This window comes from Delphinus delphis, chromosome X (genome assembly GCF_949987515.2).
Source record: "Delphinus delphis chromosome X, mDelDel1.2, whole genome shotgun sequence".
In the NCBI taxonomy this organism is placed as follows: Eukaryota; Metazoa; Chordata; class Mammalia; order Artiodactyla; family Delphinidae; genus Delphinus; species Delphinus delphis.
In genome coordinates, this window is record NC_082704.1 from 81,369,317 (window position 1) to 81,391,719 (window position 22,403).

Consider the following 22,403-nt stretch of genomic DNA (forward strand, 5'->3'; position numbering starts at 1 on the left):
GAGGGAAGAAAAAGTCTCTTGCCTCTTCGGCAGGTCCAGACTTTCCCCCGGACTCCCTCCCGGCTAGCCGAGGTGCACTAACGCCCTGCAGAATGTGTTTACGCCGCCAACCCCAGTCCTCTCCTGGCGCTCAGACCTAAGCCCGAGCCTCAGCTCCCAGCCCCGCCCGCCCCGGCGGGTGAGCAGAGAAGCCTCTCAGGCTGGTGAGTGCCGGTCGGCCCTGATCCTCTGCGCTGGAATCTCTCCGCTTTGCCCTCTGCACCCCTGTTGCTGTGCTCTCCTCCGTGGCTTCGAAGCTCCCCCACTCCGCCACCCGCAGTCTCCGCCCGCGAAGGGGCTTCCTAGTGTGTGGACACATTTCCTCCTTCACAGCTCCCTTCCGCTGGTGCAGGACCCGTCCCTATCCTTTTGTCTCTGTTTATGTTTTTCTTTTGCCCTAACCAGGTACGTGGGGGGTTTCTTGCCTTTTGGGAGGTCTGAGGTCTTCTGCCAGCGTTCAGTAGGTGCTCTGTAGGAGTTGTTCCACGTGTAGATGTATTTCTGGTGTATCTGTGGGGAGGAGGGTGATCTCCGCGTCTTACTCTTCCGCCATCTTCCTGGAAAGTCTTTGCCTGTTTTGTTAAAATTTGTTTTTCTTATTCATTGTTTACCCTTAGGCCACCAGCTATTACATTTTATTGTTGTCAGGTCTTTTCTCTTCAGACCAATGATTCTCAACCCAGGAATCCAGGCAGAAGATAAGGAGAGTGGACCGAATGGGGTGGTGGTGGTGGTGAGGGAGGTAGCGAGTATAGTTTTAAAAAGGCATATTTGATATTACAATGGCTTTGATTTTAGTCACAATATTTTAAGATTCTTAAGGACATCATATTTTATTGAGATATAATTTATATATCATAAAATTCACCAATATAAATGTCAGTGATTTTTAGCAAATTTATAGAGTTCTATAACCTTGATTACAATCTGATTTTAGAACATTTTCATCACCCCCAAAATATTTCTTGTGCCAGTTTGAAGTCAGTCCTGTTCCTGTACCCCAGCCCAAGGCAACAAATAATCTATTTTCTATCTCTATAGATTTGCATATTCTAGACATTTCATATAAATGTAACCATACAGTACGTGGTCTTTCCTTTGGCTTCTTTCACATAGCATAATGTTATCAAGGTTCATCCTTATTGTAGCATGTATCAATACCTCATTTCTTTTTATTGCTGAATAATATTGTATTGCATGGATATAACACATTTTGTTTATCCAACTGTTGTTAGACATTTGGATTGTTTCCACCTTTTGGCTATTGTGACTAGTGCTGCTATGAACACTTGTGTATAAGTTTTTGTGTGGACATAAGTTTTCATTTCTCTTGGGTAGATGGTATTCATATAGTAACTCCATGTTTAACTTGTTGAGGAACTGCCAGACTGTGTTCTATTGTACATTCCCACCAGCAATGTATTAGGGGTCTATTTTCTCCATATCCTCACCATCACTTGTTACTGTCTTGTCTTTTTTATTGTAACCATCCTCATGGGTATGGAGTAGTATTTGTGATTATGATTTGTATTTCTCTAATGAGTAACAATGTGGAACGTCTTTTCATGTGTTTATTGGCCACTTGTATATCTTCTTTAGAGAAATGCCTATTCAGATCTTTAGCGCATTGGATTATTTATCTTTTCACTATTGAATTGTTGGAATCCTTTATATATTCTGAATACCAGTCCCTTATCAGGTATATGATTTGCACATATTTTCCCCCAGCCTTTTCACTTTTCACTTCCTTGATGGCATCCTTTGAAATACAAAAGTTTTAAATTTTTTGAGGTCAGCTTCTCAATTTCTCTTTTATCACTTGTACCTTTGCTATTGTACTTAGGAAACCATTGCATAACCCAGAGGCACTAGAATTTACTTTAATGTTTTCTTCTAAGAGTTTTATAGTTTTAGTCCATGTTCCACTTTGAGTTCATTTCTTGTATGGTGTGAGGTAGGAGTCCAACTTCATTCTTTTGTATGTGGATATCCAGTTGTCCCAGTACCTTTTGTTGAAAGACTGTTTTTTTCCCATTGAATTGTCTTGGCCTCTCTGTTGAAAATCATTTGACCATAAATGTTAAGGTTTACTTCTAGACTCTCAATTCTGTTTCATTGATCTATATACCCTTACCTTATTCTGTTCATTTCTAATTTAATTCTTTTGTGGTAGGAGAGCATACTTTGGTTTCAATCCTTTTAAATTTATTGAGATTTATTTTATTGCATAGTACATAATCTGTTCTCGAGATTTTTCCATGTGTGCTTGAAAAGAATGTATATTTTGTTCTTGCTGAGTGGAGTGTTCTATAGATGGCAGTTAGGTCAAGTTGATTGATAGTATTGGTCAGGTTTTCCAGATTCTTGCTCGTTTTCTGTCTCATTTTTCTCCCCATTATTGAGAATGGGGTATTAACATCTTCTACTGTTATTACTGAATTGTTTATTTCTCTCTTCAGTTTTGTCAGTTTTTATTTAATGTATTTGGGGCTCTGTTGTTAGATGTGTATATGTTTATAATTGTTATATTGTCCTGGTGAATTAATCTCTCCATGCTTATAAAATGTCCTTCTTTGTCTCTAGTAATATTTTTTGTCTTAGGGTTGGTTTTTTAAAGGCTAAAGGAACACTCATTTCCCCATTTCTCTACTTTGCTGCTTCTTATTCTACAGTTTGGGAAACCAGGTGACCAGACATTATAATTAAAATTATTATACCAAAGCAACACTACTTTCCCCTCTATTTTTATATTAGGATTCTGAGTAAGATTTCATTTTATAAAAGAGGTTCTGCAGTTAAAAAATTCTGAAGTCTTTTTCCTACTTAAATTCTCTGATTTTTACCTATTTTTGTCTGCTTAGCAATCCTTTTGTCTTACTTATGGATCTTTGCTTTTGAGGTTTCTGGATAAGTTACCTTTAGTTAAGTGAATAGAGTTATTCTTTTTTTTTTGAGTAGAGTTATCCTTACTTAAAAATGTCCAATCTAAAATGTTAACATTTGGGGATGTGAGTGAAGGGTATACTAAATTCTTTGTATATTCTTGCAGGTCTTTTTCCAAGTCCAAAATTATGTCAAAATAAGTTAAAGAAAAAATTCTCTACCTAAGTGAGGCATTGTTAATTACCTTTTCCCACTTGCAGGTAATACTAGTCTTATTGACTTTCAAAGTATATTGATTTGGCAGTGTAGAGTATTGATGAAGATATGGAGGAACTGGAATTCTAATGTACTGCTCCTGGGAATGCAAAATGATACAACCACCTTGAAAAACAGATGGCAGTTTCTTTAAAGGTTAAGCATACATTTTCTGATACAGCCATTCCACTCTTAGGTACTTTCTCAAGGTAAATGAGAGTATATGTCCATGTAAAGATTTGTACACAGATCTTCATAGCAACCTTATTCATAATAGTCCATAAGTGAAATTCAACCCAAATGTCATCAAGAGGTGAATAAATAAACAAATTATGATATATCCAGATAATGGACTACTTAGAGGAATTACAAAGGGACAGGAGTAAGAGCTCTTGGTGGAGAAGCGTATGTTCATTGTCTTGATTTTGGAGATGGTTTCAGAGGTGTACATCTGTGTCAAAATTTATCAAATTGTACATTTTAAACACATGTAATTTACTGTATGACAATTATACCTGAGAAAGTTGATTAAAAGAATTTTAAGCCCCTTGGGGAAAAAATATGATGGATTGATAGAAGGGTATGAGAACTAGATTGCTAACCAACGTTCATGCAATATGAAGACTTATTGAGCTATATGCCAAGTAGTCTGCTAAGCACTGAGGACTACAGTGGTAAACAAGATAAGACACAGTCCCTGGAGTCTGCTGGTTGCTAAGATTGGACAGAAAAAAGAACAAACTTCTTATTAAGAAAAAAGGGATTAAACAGTCAGGTGACTTTTCTCCTTAATGATTTCCTTTGTGGGGTGATTTTAATATATCCTTTTTCCCCCTTCAGGTTGCTATGGAAACATATGACCACATAAAAGGAAGTCTATTCTGATAATTCTGTTACCTGAGATGCAACTGGACTGAAGAGTGGAACAGGAAAAATTTTAGTGCCAACCTTAATTACAATGGATACTGATTCAGGAGGGCCAGCTAGCACAGAAGATTCTGAGAAACCTGATGGAGTTTCATTGGAAAACAGAGTTCGTCAGGTTGCAGCAACTTTGACCGTGGAAGCTAGACTAAAAGAGAAAAACAGTACCTTCTGTGCTTCTGGAGAAACTATAGAAAGGAAAAGATTCTTTCGAAAGAGTGTTGAGATGACAGAAGATGGCAAAGTTGCTGAATCTTCCTCCAAAGATGAGAGAATAAAGACTGCAACAAATATTCCAAGAGTAGAAAAGCTTCCTACAAATGTGCTAAGAGGCAGACAAGAAGTTAAATATGAGCAGTGTTCAAAGGGAATGTCAGAATCCTCAAAAGATTGTTTCAAGGAGAAAAATGAAAAGGAAATGGAAGAAGAAGCAGAAATGAAGGCTGTAGCTACTTCTCCTAGTGGCAGGTTCCTGAAATTTGACATAGAGCTGGGAAGAGGAGCATTTAAAACAGTATATAAAGGACTGGACACTGAAACATGGGTTGAAGTTGCTTGGTGTGAGCTGCAGGTGTGTATACAATCTTCTTGGTTTTAATGCATTCCAGTTTTAGCTGGCCTGGGCTTCTGAGTGATCCAGTATTAAAATGTATCATGGATTAAAATAAAACGAAGGACTTGTCCCCACATCCCTGAAATTATGCTCCTTTCTTAGATCCTCTTAGGAGCTCACGCCAAACTTTTGTTTTTCCTGTTGTTTTCCCCTCTGTTTTAAAGGGAAAAAGTCTATTCTGCCTTTCTTTGGGGAAATGCCCCTAATTCATTACCCTTAGGAAATTCCCGAAACTCTTAATGTCTCATTTTGAAAACTTTTAGTAAATGTATGCCTTATGAGTTGATTGTTATACTAAATATTTGAGAGTGTGATATGTTAGGGATATATGCAGTATGATATTTCCCATCTCTCTTTTTCTTTCAACAAACTTTTGGGGGTTCATGTGTTGTTTTTCAGAACAGGAAATGGTTTTCTTGTTTCTTTGAGGGCTTCTAGTAATATAAACTCCTCTCCATGCCTTTGAGTTTACCTCAGAGAGGATCTCTGGAAGAAATAATCACCAGAATCTACTGAGCTTAGTCAACTGGAATGTTGTTTAGGAAGGAGAAGTGGAAGCATCAGAAGACTAGTTGAATTACCTAGATATTTGTTTCCATAATAAATGTTTATGTGGTACTTGTAACTAATGAAGGACTAAATGGAGACAGAACATCATAGAAAGGATTATAATAGGAATAGTTTCAGACAGATGTAGGTTAAACCTAAGGAAAAGCTTTGTGACCTCAGCCAGCTCATGGGAAATGGTCAGTGTTCACAATAGGTGCTTAAAATTAAGATTAATAAAGCCAATCACTAAGTACAGGTTTTTTTGTTGTTCAAATTCCAGTGGTCTCTGTGTGTGGGTGTGTATGTATGTACCATGATTTCACACCTTCTTAATTTACTATAGATTGCCATTTAGATAGGTTGAAATTTAGTCTTGGTCCCTGCATTTCTAGGAAGCCTTTTGTTTCAAAACTTTACTCTGTTTTTTAAAAAACTTTACTCTCCTTTTGTTTCAAAACACTTACTCTGTCAGTGTTTGCTTTGTATGCAGATTCAGGAGACTGCTGTCAGAGACTGAGATTCTGTAAGTCTGGGGTGGGATGCAAGACTGCAATTTTTTTTTTTTTTTCAGTACTCGGGCCTCTCACTGTTGTGGCCTCTCCCGTTGCGGAGCACAGGCTCCGGACGCGCAGGCTCAGCGGCCATGGCTCACAGGCCCAGCCGCTCTGCGGCATGTGGGATCTTCCCGGACTGGGGCACGAACCCGTGTCCCCTGCATCGGCAGGCAGACTCTCAACCAGGGAAGGGAAGGCCAAGACTGCAATTTTAACAAGCTTTCAAAGTGCTTCCAGTATAGGAGGTCCCTTGACGACTCTTTGGAATGCAAGTTACCTAGCAGTCGAGCCATTCCAGTAGTTCTTAAAAGATGTGTGCATGTGCTGTGTGGGGTTTGCTTGGTTTTCTTCTTACCCCCTTTTTACCCTTTAAGAATTTTATTTTAAGGTCTGTGTCACAGTAGGAATATTAGATACTGCGAGTAAACAAACATTAAGATCGCCTGAAATTATACTACTTTGAGGATGCTTTAAACATTTCAGTATATATCTTTATGGACTCTTTCTTTTGCATAAATGTATATATGACTGTATGCCACCCCATGGAATTGTACTGTTAGGTTTGAACAAAACCTTTTTTTAACTTATCATGAACATCTTTTCATTACTGGTAATTGTACATTTACATCATTATTTTTAATAGATGCCCTTATAAGTTATTCAATCTATTGTTGGACTTCTACATTTTTCTCCGATATTTCACTGTTATAACCATGGTTGTGATCAGTATCCTTGCATATATATATATATTGAAAATTATGTAAATTTTAATTTAATCTCTGCATTGTGATTTCAGTAACACTCATCTTTTTCTGGAGTGGGGGCCACAAAATGTAAAATATTTACTATCTGGTCCTTTGTTGTTGTTATTGTCATTTGCTTTTTTTCTTCCAGTTTTATTGAGATATAATTGACATACAACACTGTGTAAGTTTAAGGTGTACAGCATAATGATTTGACTTAAATACATCATGAAATGATTATCACAGTAAGTTTAGTGAACATCGTCTCAAATAGATACAAAATTAAATAGAAAAAATATTTTTTCCTTGTGCTGACAACCCTTAGGATTTACTCCCTTAACAATTTTCATAGATAACATACAGTAGTGGTGTTATCTTTAGCATGTTGTACATTACATCTCTAGTACTTATTTATCTTATAAATCTTTTGACTGCAGTAACACTCATCTTTTAATGATACTCTGTTTGTAAATGGGGGAGATAATTTCCATTCACTTGGTAGTAGGACACATAGTGAAGATATGTCATATATTTTGCAAATCGTGTACTCTAGCTGTGCTAAAGAATGTTTAGGTAAAACTTGAAAATATTTTAGTGGTAGGAACTGCCTAGGGGAATACCTTCTATTATTCACCTGTGGAAAGGTTGAAAGATCCCATAAAGTCTTACTACTCCAAGTGTAGTCTCTGGACCAGCAGCATGGACATCACCTGGGAACTTGGAGCCGCAGGTTCCTAGGCCTCATCCCAGACTATTGAATCAGAGTCTACCTCTTAGTAACATCTGCAGGTGATTTGTATGCACAGTAGAGCTTGAAAAGCACTGAAATAAGGGACTAATTCCAAGAGCTAGCTGAATCAGAGGAGGAATTCCCTTAATACACCAACATGAGCTTTATATTATATCATTTATACTGATTCCTGGCATCCACTCCAGACTTTCTAAATTAGAATCTTCAGGAGGTGAGGCCCAGGAACTTACTTTTTTTAAGAAATTAATTAATTAATTTTGGCTGTGCTGGGTCTTCGTTGCTGCGTGTGGGCTCTAGTTGCGGTGAGCAGGGGGGCTACTCTTCCTTGTGGTGTGCGGGCTTCTCATTGCAGTGGCTTCTCTTGTTGCAGAGCATGGGCTCTAGGTGTGTGGGCTTCAGGAGTTGTGGCTCGCGGACTCTAGAGTGCAGGCTCAGTAGTTGTGGCACACGGGCTTAGTTGCTCCGTGGCATGTGGGGTCTTCCCGGACCAGGGCTTAAACCCGTGTCCCCTGCATTGGCAAGCGGATTCTTAACCATTGTGCCACTGTGGCACCACTGTGCCACAAGTTCCACCAGGAACTTACTTTTATTATTTATTTATTTATATTTTTTATGAAGTTTTATTTTATTATTATTATTTTTTGGTCACACTGTGCAGCTTGAGGGATCTTAGTTCCCCAACCAGGGATCGAACCTGTGGCCCCTGCAGTGGAAGCTCAGAGTCCTAACCACTGGACCGCCAGAGAATTCCCCACAGGAACTTACTTTTAAAAGTTCTCCAGGTAATTGGATATATAGCCAGATTTGGGGATCTCTCATGTGGAGCAAATGTTGTAAATTTTAATTTACAAAAATAAAGTACATTTTAATTTATACAAAGAACAACAATTGCAGTCTTCTATTCTGAAAGGAATATCAGAATTAGTGGACTTAGTTGATACAATTTTTGGATCTCATGTCACTTTCTGCATATTTGGAATTAGGAAAAACTAACTTATTTAGAATCCCAGAAGGATAAGGGCATCATCTTTTAATTACTTTCCTGTGAGTAGTATGCAGTTTGTAATGTACAATTTCTCATATTTTTTCTGTAAAGTCTTACTCTTTATTATATAATTAAATAATTTTGTTGAAAAACATCCCAGTGAGCAGTTTAAATGTTTAAATTATTCTTGATTCTTTCCCAACCTTTGTTTATATATATATATGTGTGTGTATAATATATAAAATTGGTGTGTCTATACTTTTGTTATCAATTTGACATATATTTTCTATTTATTAACATCATTAAAATATGTAAACTATATTTTATTGCGTACACACCACCTCTTAATCTTCTCCCCTGAAATTTGGCAGTTCTTTTCTTTCTTAAAATTTTATTTTTGCATGTTTGATTTGAAATTCACAGCTCAAAAAAAGGTTTTTATACCTTTTTCTCTTGATGGCATTTCCGCCTATTGTAGATACTTGAGCCTTGTGTAACAATTCTTAAAAGCCTCATATCCATTTATTTAGAATACATGGACTTTAGGGCAGTGCAAAGAACAAGGAGAGACAGATTTTACTGCTGATATTTGACTTTGAGGATGTTGAAAACAAACAAATCCTTTGAAGATGTGGGTCAGATTTAGGATTTGGCCATAAACATTTGCATTTCAACAGTTTGTCATATTTTATGGTTTCTATAATTTGATTTTTAATGCATTATTGGGAAGAACCTGTTGTTCTTTGTAAAGAATTGTAAATTACTTGGTAAATTGGTAATTTATTGTGAGTGAGGGCTGTCAGTCATACGTTTTATTTAGAAGACTTTTAGTTCATGATGTTGAAAGACCTGGTCACATGTCACTAAAAGACCTGTTTAGTAACTTTTAGAACGAGTCAGTCACAAGAGTTTGTAATAGTTTTCTCCTACACTAACAACATGAAAATCAACAACACCTTGCTTTCACATATGGAAACACAACCAGTTTTTGCTTTAGTTCCGCTAGCATGCTTGTCATTTGTTTTCTTGATGGAACTGAGTTTTCATATAACGCTATTTTCCAATTGAAGGAACATCATAGATATGTAAAATTTTTTGTTATTTGACTCTTTCTAAAATGTATTTGAGTGTGCTTGTAATAAGCTTCACTGTGGGGTCAATTCTGTGATTGTGTGTTTTTCAAGGTAATTAAACAGGCCTTCTTTAAGTAACATCTAACAAGTAGACCTCTAACAAGTCAGCTGTAGTCTCTGAACTGAACCAAAAATGGCACTGAAAAGAAAGATTTAAAAAAAGACATAGTTGACTGTAGCAAGTTGATGTGTTGAGTGAGCATTCTAATACACTTTGATTATAGTAATGAAGATATTTCAAGCAATGCAGTAGAAGTAACAGTTTAAAGATCTGTACTTTCATGCCTAAAGTATCTTATCAAAATTGTGGAGGAACTTGTTTCTGTTTTATTTTCATTTATCAAATAAAAACACTTTGGGGAGAAGTATATTTTTAGGCAGACGTACATTTAATTGTGAAATTAGAATTAGATAATAATGTGAAAATAGCTGAATTTCCAATAAAGGAAAAAGTAATTAAAATATATGCTAGAATTTCTGTTTCTGAATAAATATTGTTGTCTAAAGTATTCACTCTGGGATATTTTTGCTCTTAAAATATTTTTGTTATGACCCTCTTGGAAGTGATTCCAGATTCTGTTAGAGCTACACAAGAAAATGCTTCATTACATATAAGCACACCCTAAATAGTGTTATTCAGTTTTAATTTCCCACTGTCTTCATCAGACCCAGCCCTCAAAGTGCAATACTCTCATAGGCAAAGAATGATTACATCGAAGGGAGGAGGGATAAAACTTGCTTAACTATATATGTTCTAGTTTCTTTGTTTAAAAGCTAGTCACATAACTTTATTAAGTATAAACCAAAGACAGATGTTTTCATAAAATGACAAAGGGTGAGAGTGGCAGGAGACAGACTTGGTCTGGGAAATACCATTAATTTCCCCAGTTAGTTCAATGAGTTAGTTTTGAGCTAACTATCTGCTTGATAGATAACAAATTGATACATCTAGTTGGCTGAATGAATAATTGCACCCCGAAGATGTTCATGTCCTAATCCCTGGAACCTATGTTACGTAACATTGCAAAATGGATTTTGCAGCTACGATTAAACTAAAGATCTTGTGATAGGTAGATTATCCTGGATTATCTGGGTGGGCCCAGTGTAATCACAAGGATCCTTTTTTTAAAAAAGTATTTATTTATTTATTTGGCTGCGTTGGGTCTTAGTTGCGGCACGCGGGATCTTTCGTTGCGCCACGCAGGCTTCTCTCTAGTTGTGATGTGTGGGTTTTTCTCTCTAGTTGTGGCGCATGGGCTCCAGGGTGTGTGGGCTCTGTAGTTTGTGGCACGCGGGCTCTCTCGTTGACGTGTGCGAGCTCAGTAGTTGTGCTGCACAGGCTTAGTTGTCCTGCAGCGTGTGGGATCATCTTAGTTCCCCGACCAGGGATTGAACCCACGTCCCTTGCATTGGAAGGTGGATTCTTTACCACTGGACCACCAGGGAAATCCCACAAGGGTCCTTTTGAGAGGAAGGATGGCCATTAGTCAGAAGGAGATCTGATAATGGAAGCTGAGGTTGGAGTGATAGGAATATGGGCAACCTCTAAAAGCTGGGAAAGACAAGGAAACAGATTCTTCCCTAGAGCATACAGAAGGAACACAGCCTTGCCAACACCTTGATTTTAGTTGAGACTCATTTGGATTTTTTTTTTTTTTTTTTTTTTTTTTTTTTTTTGCGGTACGCGGGCCTCTCACTGTTGTGGCGTCTCCCATTGCGGAGCACAGGCTCCGGACGCGCAGGCTCAGCAGCCATGGCTCACAGGCCCAGCCGCTCCGCGGCATGTGGGATCTTCCTGGACCGGAGCACGAACCCGTGTCCCCTGCATCGGCAGGCGGACTGTCAACCACTGCGCCACCAGGGAAGCCCTCATTTGGAGTTTTGATCTCTACAATTGGAAGATAATAAATTTGTGTTGTTTTAAGCCACTAAATTTGTGGTAATTTGTTATAGCAGCAATAGGAAATGAATACAGTACACATAGCTATGATTTATTCATTTGTTCATTCATTCAACAAATAAATATTCAGTACCTACAGTGTACCAGAACTGTGCTAAGTGCTAGGGATGTAATGGGGATAAAAAGCAGACACAGGCACCATTTTCATAAAGCTTACAGTAGAGGTAGTTTATAGTCAGTAAGAAGAAGGCTTGGAGATTGGAATTAGTGAAAAGATGAAAGGGCTGTTAAATATAGATTTGTTTGAAAGAAATGGTAGGGTTGGGAAGAGCAAGCGACATGGATACTACTCCTTTACTACTTAGTTTTCTTTTTTATTTTGAGATAATTTGCTACTAACAGAATAGTTGCAAAGATAGTATAGAAGTTCCTGTATGTCCTTCACTCAGTTTTCCCTTATGCTAATATTTTAATCAGAGAACATTTATCAAAACTTAAGAAATTAGTATTACTACAGTACTATTAACTAAAGTACCGAACTTGTTTGGATTTCACCAGTTTTCCTACTGGTGTTCTTTTTTCAATGGTATGATCCAGTTCAGGATCCCACATTGCATGTAGTTATGTCCCTTTAGTCTCTTCCAATCTGTGACAGTTCTTCAATCTTTGTTTTTCATGATCTTGAACTTTTAATGAGTACTGCTCAGTTAGTTTGTAGAGTGTTCCTTAATTTGGGTTTGTCTTATGTTTTCACATGATTAGATTTAGGCTATGAATTTTGGCAAGAATACCATAACATTTATTCATTGGAATTACCTCTTAGTTTTGTGTGGTCTCTTCTTAAGTATGACTGTTAAGTTTCTGAAAACCCAACAATTGGGGAAATTTGTCATTGAGGAACTTTAGTATATCTTAAGTTATAAATAATGGTGTCATACACTTTTGCATTTATCAAAATTAGTATTAATTGAGTACTTATGCAGGTACTTAATTTGAATATTTTATTTAATCTTGCAATAGTTATATGAGGTAGGGATGATTAGTTTTCAGGTGGTAGAAGTGAGGTTTAGATACATTAAGTAACTTTCCCAAAGGGGTAGAGTAAGGATTTATAGTCCATCAATTGTATATATAAAACACTTACATAGATGATTTAAGAATTTCCTCCTCATTACTTATTTGAGCAGATCACTCTCTCATGTTTTTAACCATTTTACAACAAATGATTTCTTAAATGGACACTGTTTAAAATAAGATTCTTTTTTTCCCCCCCAAATGAGTTAGAACTTAATTTTGGGCTTCAGGACCAGCGTCAGAGACTCTAGTCTGAGAAATCATCATTCCTGTAAAATAAGGTTCTTAACATTAAACTAACTGCTGAAGCTCAAAGGGTACTAGTTAATGGTGTCATTTAAGGACACTCTCTGGCTTGGGGGCTCTGAAGAACAGTTTCATGGTTGGGTTGCCATGGTTCAGTGTCTGGCCTTCACCTTTTGTCAGTGTCTAGAGGTGGTTGGACACGTTGGGGAGACTGACTTGTGCTAACTCAAATGCCTAGGTTTAGGACAGAAATTTATTAATTTAGAATAAATTAATGAATTAATTTTATCTGATATAGTTGTTAGGTCATATGGTCTAACTGGTCTGTAGGTTAGATACATGGGAAGCTAAATTATAATCAGAAGCTGGCTTAGTAAGTACAGAGTCAGAACAAAGGTACTAAATGTTCCTGTGTGTCCTGCTAAAACAGTATACTGACCGAATGAACTGGATGCTCAGGTCCTAACTGGATGAGGACATCCTCTTTGTTCAACAGTACTGGAAGACAAGTGAACCTGGTTATGTCTGTGGTTCATCCCCCTTTCCATATGTTATCTTTATTACCATCGATGAGCACTTTTCTTTAGGTATTAATACATACCATTGCTGTCTAAAAGCTTTAACATGCTCGTATGGCCAAACTGTGATTATTATATGCTGATTTCTTGATTAATACTTTGATGTTACCATTTACAAATTATAATTACCCTAGTGTGTGTTTATTTCATTTAGTTTTACACATATCTCTCCATGGAAAGTGTTTTGTGAATGACGTATCTGAGGTCATTACTGTGAATATTGTTTCTGAGAGGCAGAGCTTTGAACTAGGAAGTACTTGGGATTCATAACACAGCAGACCTAAGTTCGTTTGCCTGTGCCAGTTAGGTACCTTGGGCAAGCTAAGCAGTTTAGCATTTTGGAGCTTTACTTTTTCACTTTTTTAAAAAAGAAAAATATAATAAATATTACTGATATCCAAAAAAAGAATAATAACCTCATATTTATCCAGAATATTCATTGATATTTAAGAACCATTTTGAAGCCTTCATAGCATTCATCTTTACTTGAACAAGTTATTTTATAATACAGCTTTTATAACAATGTTGATGATTTCTTCCTTTTTTCACGTTTGCAGAAACAGATCCACATAGCCTCTGACTTGGTTCTGTAGTTCATTGTTGGTGTTTGCATTAAGAGACATAGCTGATAACGCCATAGTTTACCTTTTGGAAACTAAATGCTTCTTATCTTGAATAAATACATATGCAGGTTAGTCATGTTGGTATTGTGCCTTGTCTCAGGAAAGGTTTTGCATACATTTTTAGCATTCCGCATATTATAATAGATTAAGTGTTTAGTTAACATGAGGACAATATTTCTTTTTAAAGAAGTGTGGAGTAGTTAAAATCTGTTTGGTAAATTTGTATTTGACCTCTGTTATATTTATCAGCCATATAAATTAATATTTGTAACACTGAAAAATTGATATTTGATGCTATTTTTTGGTGACCTTACTACTGGAGACAGTAGATTTAGGGATCATTTTTGTAGACTATAATTTTCCGACTCTGTCAGCTCCATTAACTGTCACTGCTCTCTAGTTTGCCTTTTGTGGTTCATCACTCCTTTCTTGAGTACGAACTCTACTCATTGGCGACGTGTGAAAATTACCTTATCAAAGTGGTTATCATTAATACAATAGAGTGTGTGTGTGTGTCTGTGTGTCAATCTGTCTGTGTTTAAAGGAGGATTACTATAGTAGCTGAAAACTTTCCTTTGATTTTGGTGCTAGTTTGACAGGTTTACTTTCCTCTCACTGAATTAGAAGTGGACCTTTGAAGATCTTGGCCATACCTTTTTAGTGGACTTTACCTCCAGCATTATGTCTGGGACAGCAGTTGTAATTTTGTAAAGCTGTTTACTCTTAATGCTGACTACTTTTGATCCATAGGATCAAAGGATAAAGTGGAGTAATTTAGTTTGGTACATAAAAGACTTGTGCTCTGCTAATTTAATCAGAAGGCATCAAAATTTATTCATTATTCTTCAGAGTAGATCTGCTGATCTATCATGAGAGGATGACTCCTAGCTAATTACAGGGACATTTAGGATTTATTAGCCATTTTAGGTTAGCTAGAAAAGCATAAACACTTTACTTGTTTCCAGCTCTCTTCTAAGTTTGTTGTCCCTTGCTTTTGTTCTTTGAGTTCCTTAACTCTTTTTTTTTCAGGCTTTAAAAAATATTGAGATACACTGTGTAAGTTTAAGGTGTACAACTGTTGGTTTGATACATTTATATATTGCAATATGATCACTATAGTAACGTTAGTTAACACCTTTATCATGCATGTCACATATTTATCATTTCATTTTTGTGTTGAGAACAGCCAAGATTTAGTCTGTTAGGAACTTTGAAGTTTACCATACAGTATTGTTGACTATAATTACTATGCTGTATATTAGATCTCTAGAACTTATTTCTCTACTAGTTGTAAGTTTGTACCCTGAAATAACATTCCCCTACCCCTCAGCCCCTGGTAACCACTATTCTACTCTGATTTTACAAGTTCAGATTTTTAGACTCCCATATAAATGTATGATATTTGTAATTTGAAGGGATATCTGCATACCCATGTAATGAACATTACATACCCATGTAATGAACATTGCAGCATTCACAGTAGCCAAGATATGACAACAACCTAAGTGTCTGTCAACAGAAGAATGGGTAAAGTAGATGTGATGTGTATACGTATACAATGGAATATTATTCAGCCATGAGAAAGAAGGAAATCCTGCCATTTGTGACAACATAGAAAGACCTTTAATGCATTGCTCTCAGTGAGATGTCAGAGAAAGACAAATACTATAAGTTCCTTAACTCTTTTTTAAAATAAATTTTTATTGTGACAAAATGTACATAACATAAAATTTACCATTTTAACCATTTTAAGTGTACAATTCAGTGGCATTAAGTACGTTCACCTTCACTACCACCCATTTCCAGAACTTTTTCATCATCCCAAACTGAAACTCTGTACCCATTAAACAATAACTCAGGTGTCCATTGACAGATGAATGGATAAAGATGTGGCACATATATACAGTGGAATATTACTCAGCCATAAAAAGAAACAAAATTGAGTTATTTCTAGTGAGGTGGATGGACCTAGTCTGTCATACAGACTGAAGTAAGACAGAAACTTACTAACACATAAATATGGAATCTAAAAAAAAAAAAAAGGTTCTGATGAACTTAGGGGCAGGACAGGAATAAAGATGCAGACTAGAGAATGGACTTGAGGACACGGGGAGGGGGAAGGGTAAGCTGGGACGAAGTAAGAGAGTAGCATTGACATATATACACTACCAAATGTAAAATAGATAGCTAGTGGGAAGCAGCTGCATAGCACAGGGAGATCAGCTCGGTGCTTTGTGACCACCTAGAGGGGTGGGATAGGGAGGGTGGGATAGGGAGACGCAAAAGGGAGGGGATATGGGGATATATGTATACATATAGCTGATTCACTTTGTTTTACAGCAGAAACTAACACAACATTGTAAAGCAATTGTACTCCAATGAATATGTTAAAAAAAAAAAAACCTCCCCATTCCCTACTCTTCCCATCCCCTGGTAACCACTATTCTACTTTCTGTCTCTATGAATTTGTCTATTCTAGGTATCCCATATAAGTGGAATCATACAATATTTGTTCTTTTGTGTCTGGGTTATCTCACTTAGCGTAATGTTTTCAAGATTCATCTATGCTGTAGCATGTATAAGAATTTCATTCCTTTTTAAGACTGAACTTGTATGTATATACCACACTTGTTTTATCCATTCATCCATTGATGGACATTTGTATTGTGTCCACCTTTTGGCTATTATGAATAACACTGCTATGATATTAGTGTACAAATATCTGCTCAAGTCCCTGCTTTCAATTATTTTTGGTATATACCTAGAAAGTGAGATTGCTGGATCATATTTCAGTTTTTTAGGAACTGCCATACTGTTTTCCATAGCGTTCATTTTACATTCCCACCAGCAATGAACAAGGGTTCTATTTACTCCACATGTTTGCCAATATTTGTTATTTTCTGTGTGTGTGTGTGTGTGTGTGTGTGTGTGTGTGTGTGTGTGTGTTTAATAGCCATCCTAATGGGTGTGAAGTGGCATCTCATTCTGGATTTGATTTGCATTTCTCCAATGACTAGAGATGTTGAGCCTCTTTTTGTGTGCTTATTCACCATTTGTATTTCTGGTTTTGAAAAATGTCTATTCAAGTCCTTTGCCAATTTTTGAATTGGGTTGTTATTGTTGTTGCTGTTGTTGTTGAGTGACAGGAGTTCTTTTATATATTCTGAGTATTAATCCCTTATTAGATATAGAGTTGCAAATATTTTCTCCCATTCTGTAGATTGCCTTTTCACTGTCTTATGGTGCCCTTAATGCACAAGTTTTAAATTTCTTTTCTTTTTTTTGAGTGGGGGGTGGTACGCGGGCCTCTCACTGTTGTGGCCTCTCCCGTTGTGGAGCACAGGCTCCGGACGCTCAGGCCCAGCGGCCATGGCTCATGGGCCTAGCCACTCCGCGGCATGTGGGATCTTCCCGGACCGGGGCACGAACCCGTGTCCCCTGCATCGGCAGGCGGACTCTCAACCACTGCGCCACCAGGGAAGCCCAAGTTTTTAATTTTGATTAAGTTCAGTTTATATATTTTATCTTTTGTTGCCTGTGTACTTTCACTTAAAAATTCATTGCTAAACCCAGTGTCATGAAGATTTTTCCCCTATGTTTTCTTATAAAAGTTTTATAATTTTACCTCTTAGGTTTATTAGGTCTTTGATGCATTTTGAGTTAATTTTTGTATATGGTGTAAGGTAAGGGTAACCACTGTTCTGCTCTCTGTTTTTACAAGTTCTTCATTCTTTTGCACATGGATACTCAGTTTCTCCAACCTTTTGTGAAGAGACAATCCTTTCTCCATTGAAAGATCTTGACATCCTTGTCGAAAATCATCTATTTGACTATTTATACGAGGGATTATTTCTAGCTCTATAGTCTATTCCATTGATCTTTATGCCAGTATCACAGTGTTTTGATTACCATAGCTTTGTAGTAAGTTTTGAAGTCCAGAACTCCAACTTTGTTATTTTTTCAAGATTGTTTTGGTTATTTGAGGTCCCTTGAGATTCCGTATGAATTTTAGGATGGGTTTTTTTTTAATTTCTGGGTTTTTTAGGATAGTTTTTTTTATTTCTGCAAAACAGTGGGATTTTGATAGAATCTGCAGATCTCTTTTGGCATTGACATCATAACAGTATTAAGGTTTTCAATCCGAAAAAATGGGATGTGTTTCTATTTATTTATGTCTTCTATAATTTTAGCAATGTTTTGTAGTTTTAAGTGTTATAAGTCTTTTGCCTCCTTAGATAAGTTTCTTCCTAGATATTTTATTGTTTTTGATGCTATTATAAATTGAATTATTTTCTTAATTTCCTTTTTGGATTATTTATTTTAGTGTATAGAAGCACAACTTTTTTTTTCTTTTTTCATTAGGGTGAATTTATTTATAATTTATCATTACATCAGTGCTATCCCCCTTGGGGTTCCCAACTTTATGCAGGATATCCCTTTATATTCTAGAAGCACAACTTATTTTTGAGTGTTGATTTTGTATCCTGCAACTTTGCTGAACTAGTTTAGTAGTGATTCATTTTTTTAATATATATATACATATATATCTTCTTTTTAAAAAATTTTTTTAACATCTTTATTGGAGTATAATTGCTTTACAATGGTGTGTTAGTTTCTGCTTTATAACAAAGTGAATCAGTTATACATATACATATGTTCCCATATCTCTTCCCTCTTGTGTCTCCCTCCCTCCCACCCTCCCTATCCCACCCCTGTAGGTGGTCACAGAGCACCGAGCTGATCTCCCTGTGCTATGTGGCTGCTTCTCACTAGCTATCTATTTTACGTTTGGTAGTGTATATATGTCCATGCCACTCTCTCACTTTGTCACAGTAGTGATTGATTTTGAGTGTCTGGAAAAGGAAGCTAACCACTAGTAAAAAGGAAAAAAATATGATATATTTTTAAGTTAACAGGAATAAAGTAAACAGCAAAGTAAAATAAATAAAGAACCTAAAATAAGATGGAAGGACTAAAATTAAATATATCTTTTGCTATATCAAATGTGGACAGATTGCACTTGCAGGAGTACCAACCAATATTAATATCTATTATAGAAGAAAGAAAGTAAACTTAAAGCATTAAACAGGGTATTACAAAGTTATTTACTTCACAGTTTAAGAAGATAAAGCCCTTTGATAAAGACCTATAGGCACCAAAAAGATTCTGGCTAATATTTTAAATTCAGAACCTCTAATAGATTAAAGGAAAATGGATAAACATATAGCTGTAGTAGGAAATTTCAGGTGCAGATCAAGTGGACGAAAAGTGAATAAATATAGAGGAAGTGAATTATATAATCCACAAACTCCATTTGATGGATATATAGAAGCTTATATTCTCCAAATGGGGAATATACATTTTTATGGTCTACAAGCCACTAAAAAAGTTGGTTAAATATGTGGCCCAAAGAAAACCTTAAGTTAAAAGAAAAGAGATTTTATATTCTGCATTACTCAATAAAATTAGAAATAAATAATGAAAAAAGTAACCAAAAAACACTTAACTAATTGGAGATCAGAAATCGCACTCCTAGATAAAATTTGGATCAAGGAGAAAATCAAAACTCAAAGTATAAACTACCTAGAAAGCAATGAAAAAGAAGACATTGCAACAAAACTTGTGAGTCATTGCAAAAGCTATACCCAGAAGAAAATTTATCAGCTAAAATGTCTTCATTATTAATGAACAGTAACTGTTGGGTTGGCAAAAAAGTGCCTTCGTTTTTCAAGTAAAAATAAAAGACACATTTTTCATTTTCACTAAGAAATTTATTGAACAACGTATTCACCCTTTTGTTCTACTACCTCCTGCCATTTTTCAGGCAACTTCATAATTCCAACTTCCCAAAACTTTTTATCATTTTTTTTCTTTCGGTATGTGGTCCTCTCACTGTTGTGGCCTCTCCTGTTGCGGAACACAGGCTCCGGACGCGCAGGCTCAGTGGCCATGGCTCATGGGCCTAGCCGCTCCGCGGCATGTGGAATCTTCCCGGACCGGGGCACGAACCCGTGTCCCCTGCATCGGCAGGCGGACTCCCAACCACTGCGCCACCAGGGAAGCCCCACTTTTTATCTTTTTGAGCAAAGAGCTCTTCCAGGTGCCTTTTACAGTCTTCCAGGGAATGGAAATTTTTTCCATTAAGAGAATTTTGTAAAGACCGAAATAAATGGAAATCCGAAGGTGCAATGTCTGGTGAATATGGCAGATGAATCAGAACTTCCCAGCCAAGCTGTAACAGGTTTTGCCTGGTTATCAAAGAAACATGTGGTCTAGTGTTATCCTGGTGGAAGATTATGCGTTTTCTGTTGACTAATTCCAGACGCTTTTCATCAAGTGCTGCTTTCAGTTGGTCTAATTGGGAGCAGTACTTGTTGGAATTAATCGTTTGGTTTTCCAGAAGGAGCTCATAATAGAGGACTCCCTTCCAATCCTACCATATACATAACATCACCTTCTTTGGATGAAGACCAGCCTTAGGTTGTGGTTCATTTCACTTGCCCCACGATCTCTTCCGCTCCACGTTATTGTACAGTGTCAAAGGAATTCACATAACCAAGCTGGTGCAAATGATTTTCACCGCTTGATTTGGATATTCTGAATATGTCGGCTATCTCCCACATGGTATAACATTGATTGTTCTCAATGAATGTCTCGATTTGATGGTTATCAACTTCAACTGGTCTACCCAACTGTAGAGCATCGTCCAGCGAGAACTCTCCAGCACGAAACTTCGCAAACCACTTTTGACATGTTCGATCAATCACAGCACCTTCTCCATACACTGCACCAATCGTTTTTTGCATTTCGGTTGCGTTTTTACCTTTCTTGAAATAATAAAGTATAATATGCCAAAAATGTTGCTTTTTTTCCTTCCATCTTCAATATTAGAATCACTACACAAAAATTCACCAATTTTGATAAGAGTTTTTTTTAAATGCACGCTGATATGACAGCTGTCACATACAATCTAACAAAATTGTTTGAATGAATTTAAAGACTATTAAGTGCTACTAGAGCCATCTTATGGAAAAAACTGGCCAAACCTGTGGCCAACCCGATAGAAGGAATTTAGTACCTATCTTAAGACATTAGGGAAATAACAGTAAAAGAAAGCAAAATAAAGGAAGAGGGAATTAATAAAGATACCTGAAATCAAAAATTATAAATAGATATGAAATTCTAATATTTTGGACTCTCTGAAAAATGATTAATAAACCTGATGAAAGAAAATATGAGGGCAAAAAATACATGAGAGAAGATATGAGAAATGCAACATAGCCAGCTCTGGAAGAGTAAAAGAATTATAAGAGAATATGATGTGGACATTTGACAACAAATTTTCCTAACATTTTCATATGAAACATTTCAAATATAGAACAAAGTTGAAAATCTTAGAACATTCGTAATATCTGCTGTCTAGATTCTACCTTTCACATTGATAACACAGTTTAAATCTTAAGTAATGGATTACTCCTAATCAAAATATAAACCCAAAATGTACAGGAGAAAAAGAAAAGTTAAATAGGCCAGTTATTAAGACGATGTAGAGAGGGGATTTAAGCTCTTTTTTTCCCCCTCTTAATACCAGGGCAAGGAAGCATCCCAAGAATTTGCAATGCGAAATTGTTTATAATAAAGAAAACTTGGATCAGTCTAAATGCCCATCAATGAGTGAATGGCTAAATTGTGTTAGAACTATCTAATGAGATGATATAGAATAGTTAAACTAGAACTATACATATCAAAATACATAAATATAAAAAATGTAATATTGAGCAAAATAATTTGCAAAAGGACATATACCATGTGATAACCAATTATATCTCCTACAGTAGCAAGGAATAATTGGAAATTGCAATTTTTAAAAAGTACTATTTACAGTAGCACCCAAAAATGAAATACTTAAGTATAAATAACAAAGTATGTGTAGAATCTGTATGCTGATAACTAAAAAACACTGTTAAAAGAAATCGAAGATCTCTATAAATGGATTGGTTGGTTGGAAGACTCACTGTTGCTAAGATGTTCATTCTCTCCATATGACCTAGAAATTCAAAACAATTATATCGGAATCCCAGCAGGAATGTTTTTACATGTTGACAAGCTGATTCTAAAACTAATATGGAAAGGCAAGGAACTAGAATAGCTGAAACAATTTTGATAAAGAAGAACAAGTTTGAAGGATTCATGTTAACTGATTTCTAGACTTACTCTAAAGGTATAGTAATAATACATGTATGGTATTGGCAAAAAGGTAGACACACAGATCAGTGGAACAAAACAGAGTTCAGAAATAGACCCAAACACATATGGTCAAGTGATTTTAAAAAGGAAAATGGTGCAATGTTAATTTGGCATAGAAAGGATGGTCTTTTCAACAAAAGGTGCCGGAACAATTGGACATACATATTCAAAAAAATGAATCTTGACCTAACTCTCATACATTATACAAAGTTTAACTCAAAATAAATTATAGACCTAAAAAGTAAAACAAGAAACTAAAACTTCTAGAAGGAAACATATGAGAAAATCTTTTTGAAATTTTGGTTA

The 22,403-nt window shown here is 36.2% G+C and overlaps 1 protein-coding gene and 1 non-coding gene across 3 annotated transcripts in view; one reads left to right on the forward strand and one right to left on the reverse strand.

The window, feature by feature from the left end:
- The first annotated feature begins 4,135 nt into the window (after positions 1–4,135).
- WNK3 (WNK lysine deficient protein kinase 3) overlaps positions 4,136–22,403 on the forward strand; it is a 148,034-nt gene continuing 129,766 nt past the window's right edge. For both annotated transcript variants that reach the window (XM_060002198.1, XM_060002199.1), the window contains exon 1: positions 4,136–4,672. In XM_060002198.1, the coding sequence (XP_059858181.1) occupies positions 4,136–4,672 (537 nt within the window). The remainder of the gene's footprint in view (positions 4,673–22,403) is intronic.
- Positions 12,607–12,674, reverse strand: LOC132419074 (small nucleolar RNA SNORD52). The gene has a single exon (XR_009518090.1). It is a non-coding gene; the product is annotated as a small nucleolar RNA SNORD52 (small nucleolar RNA).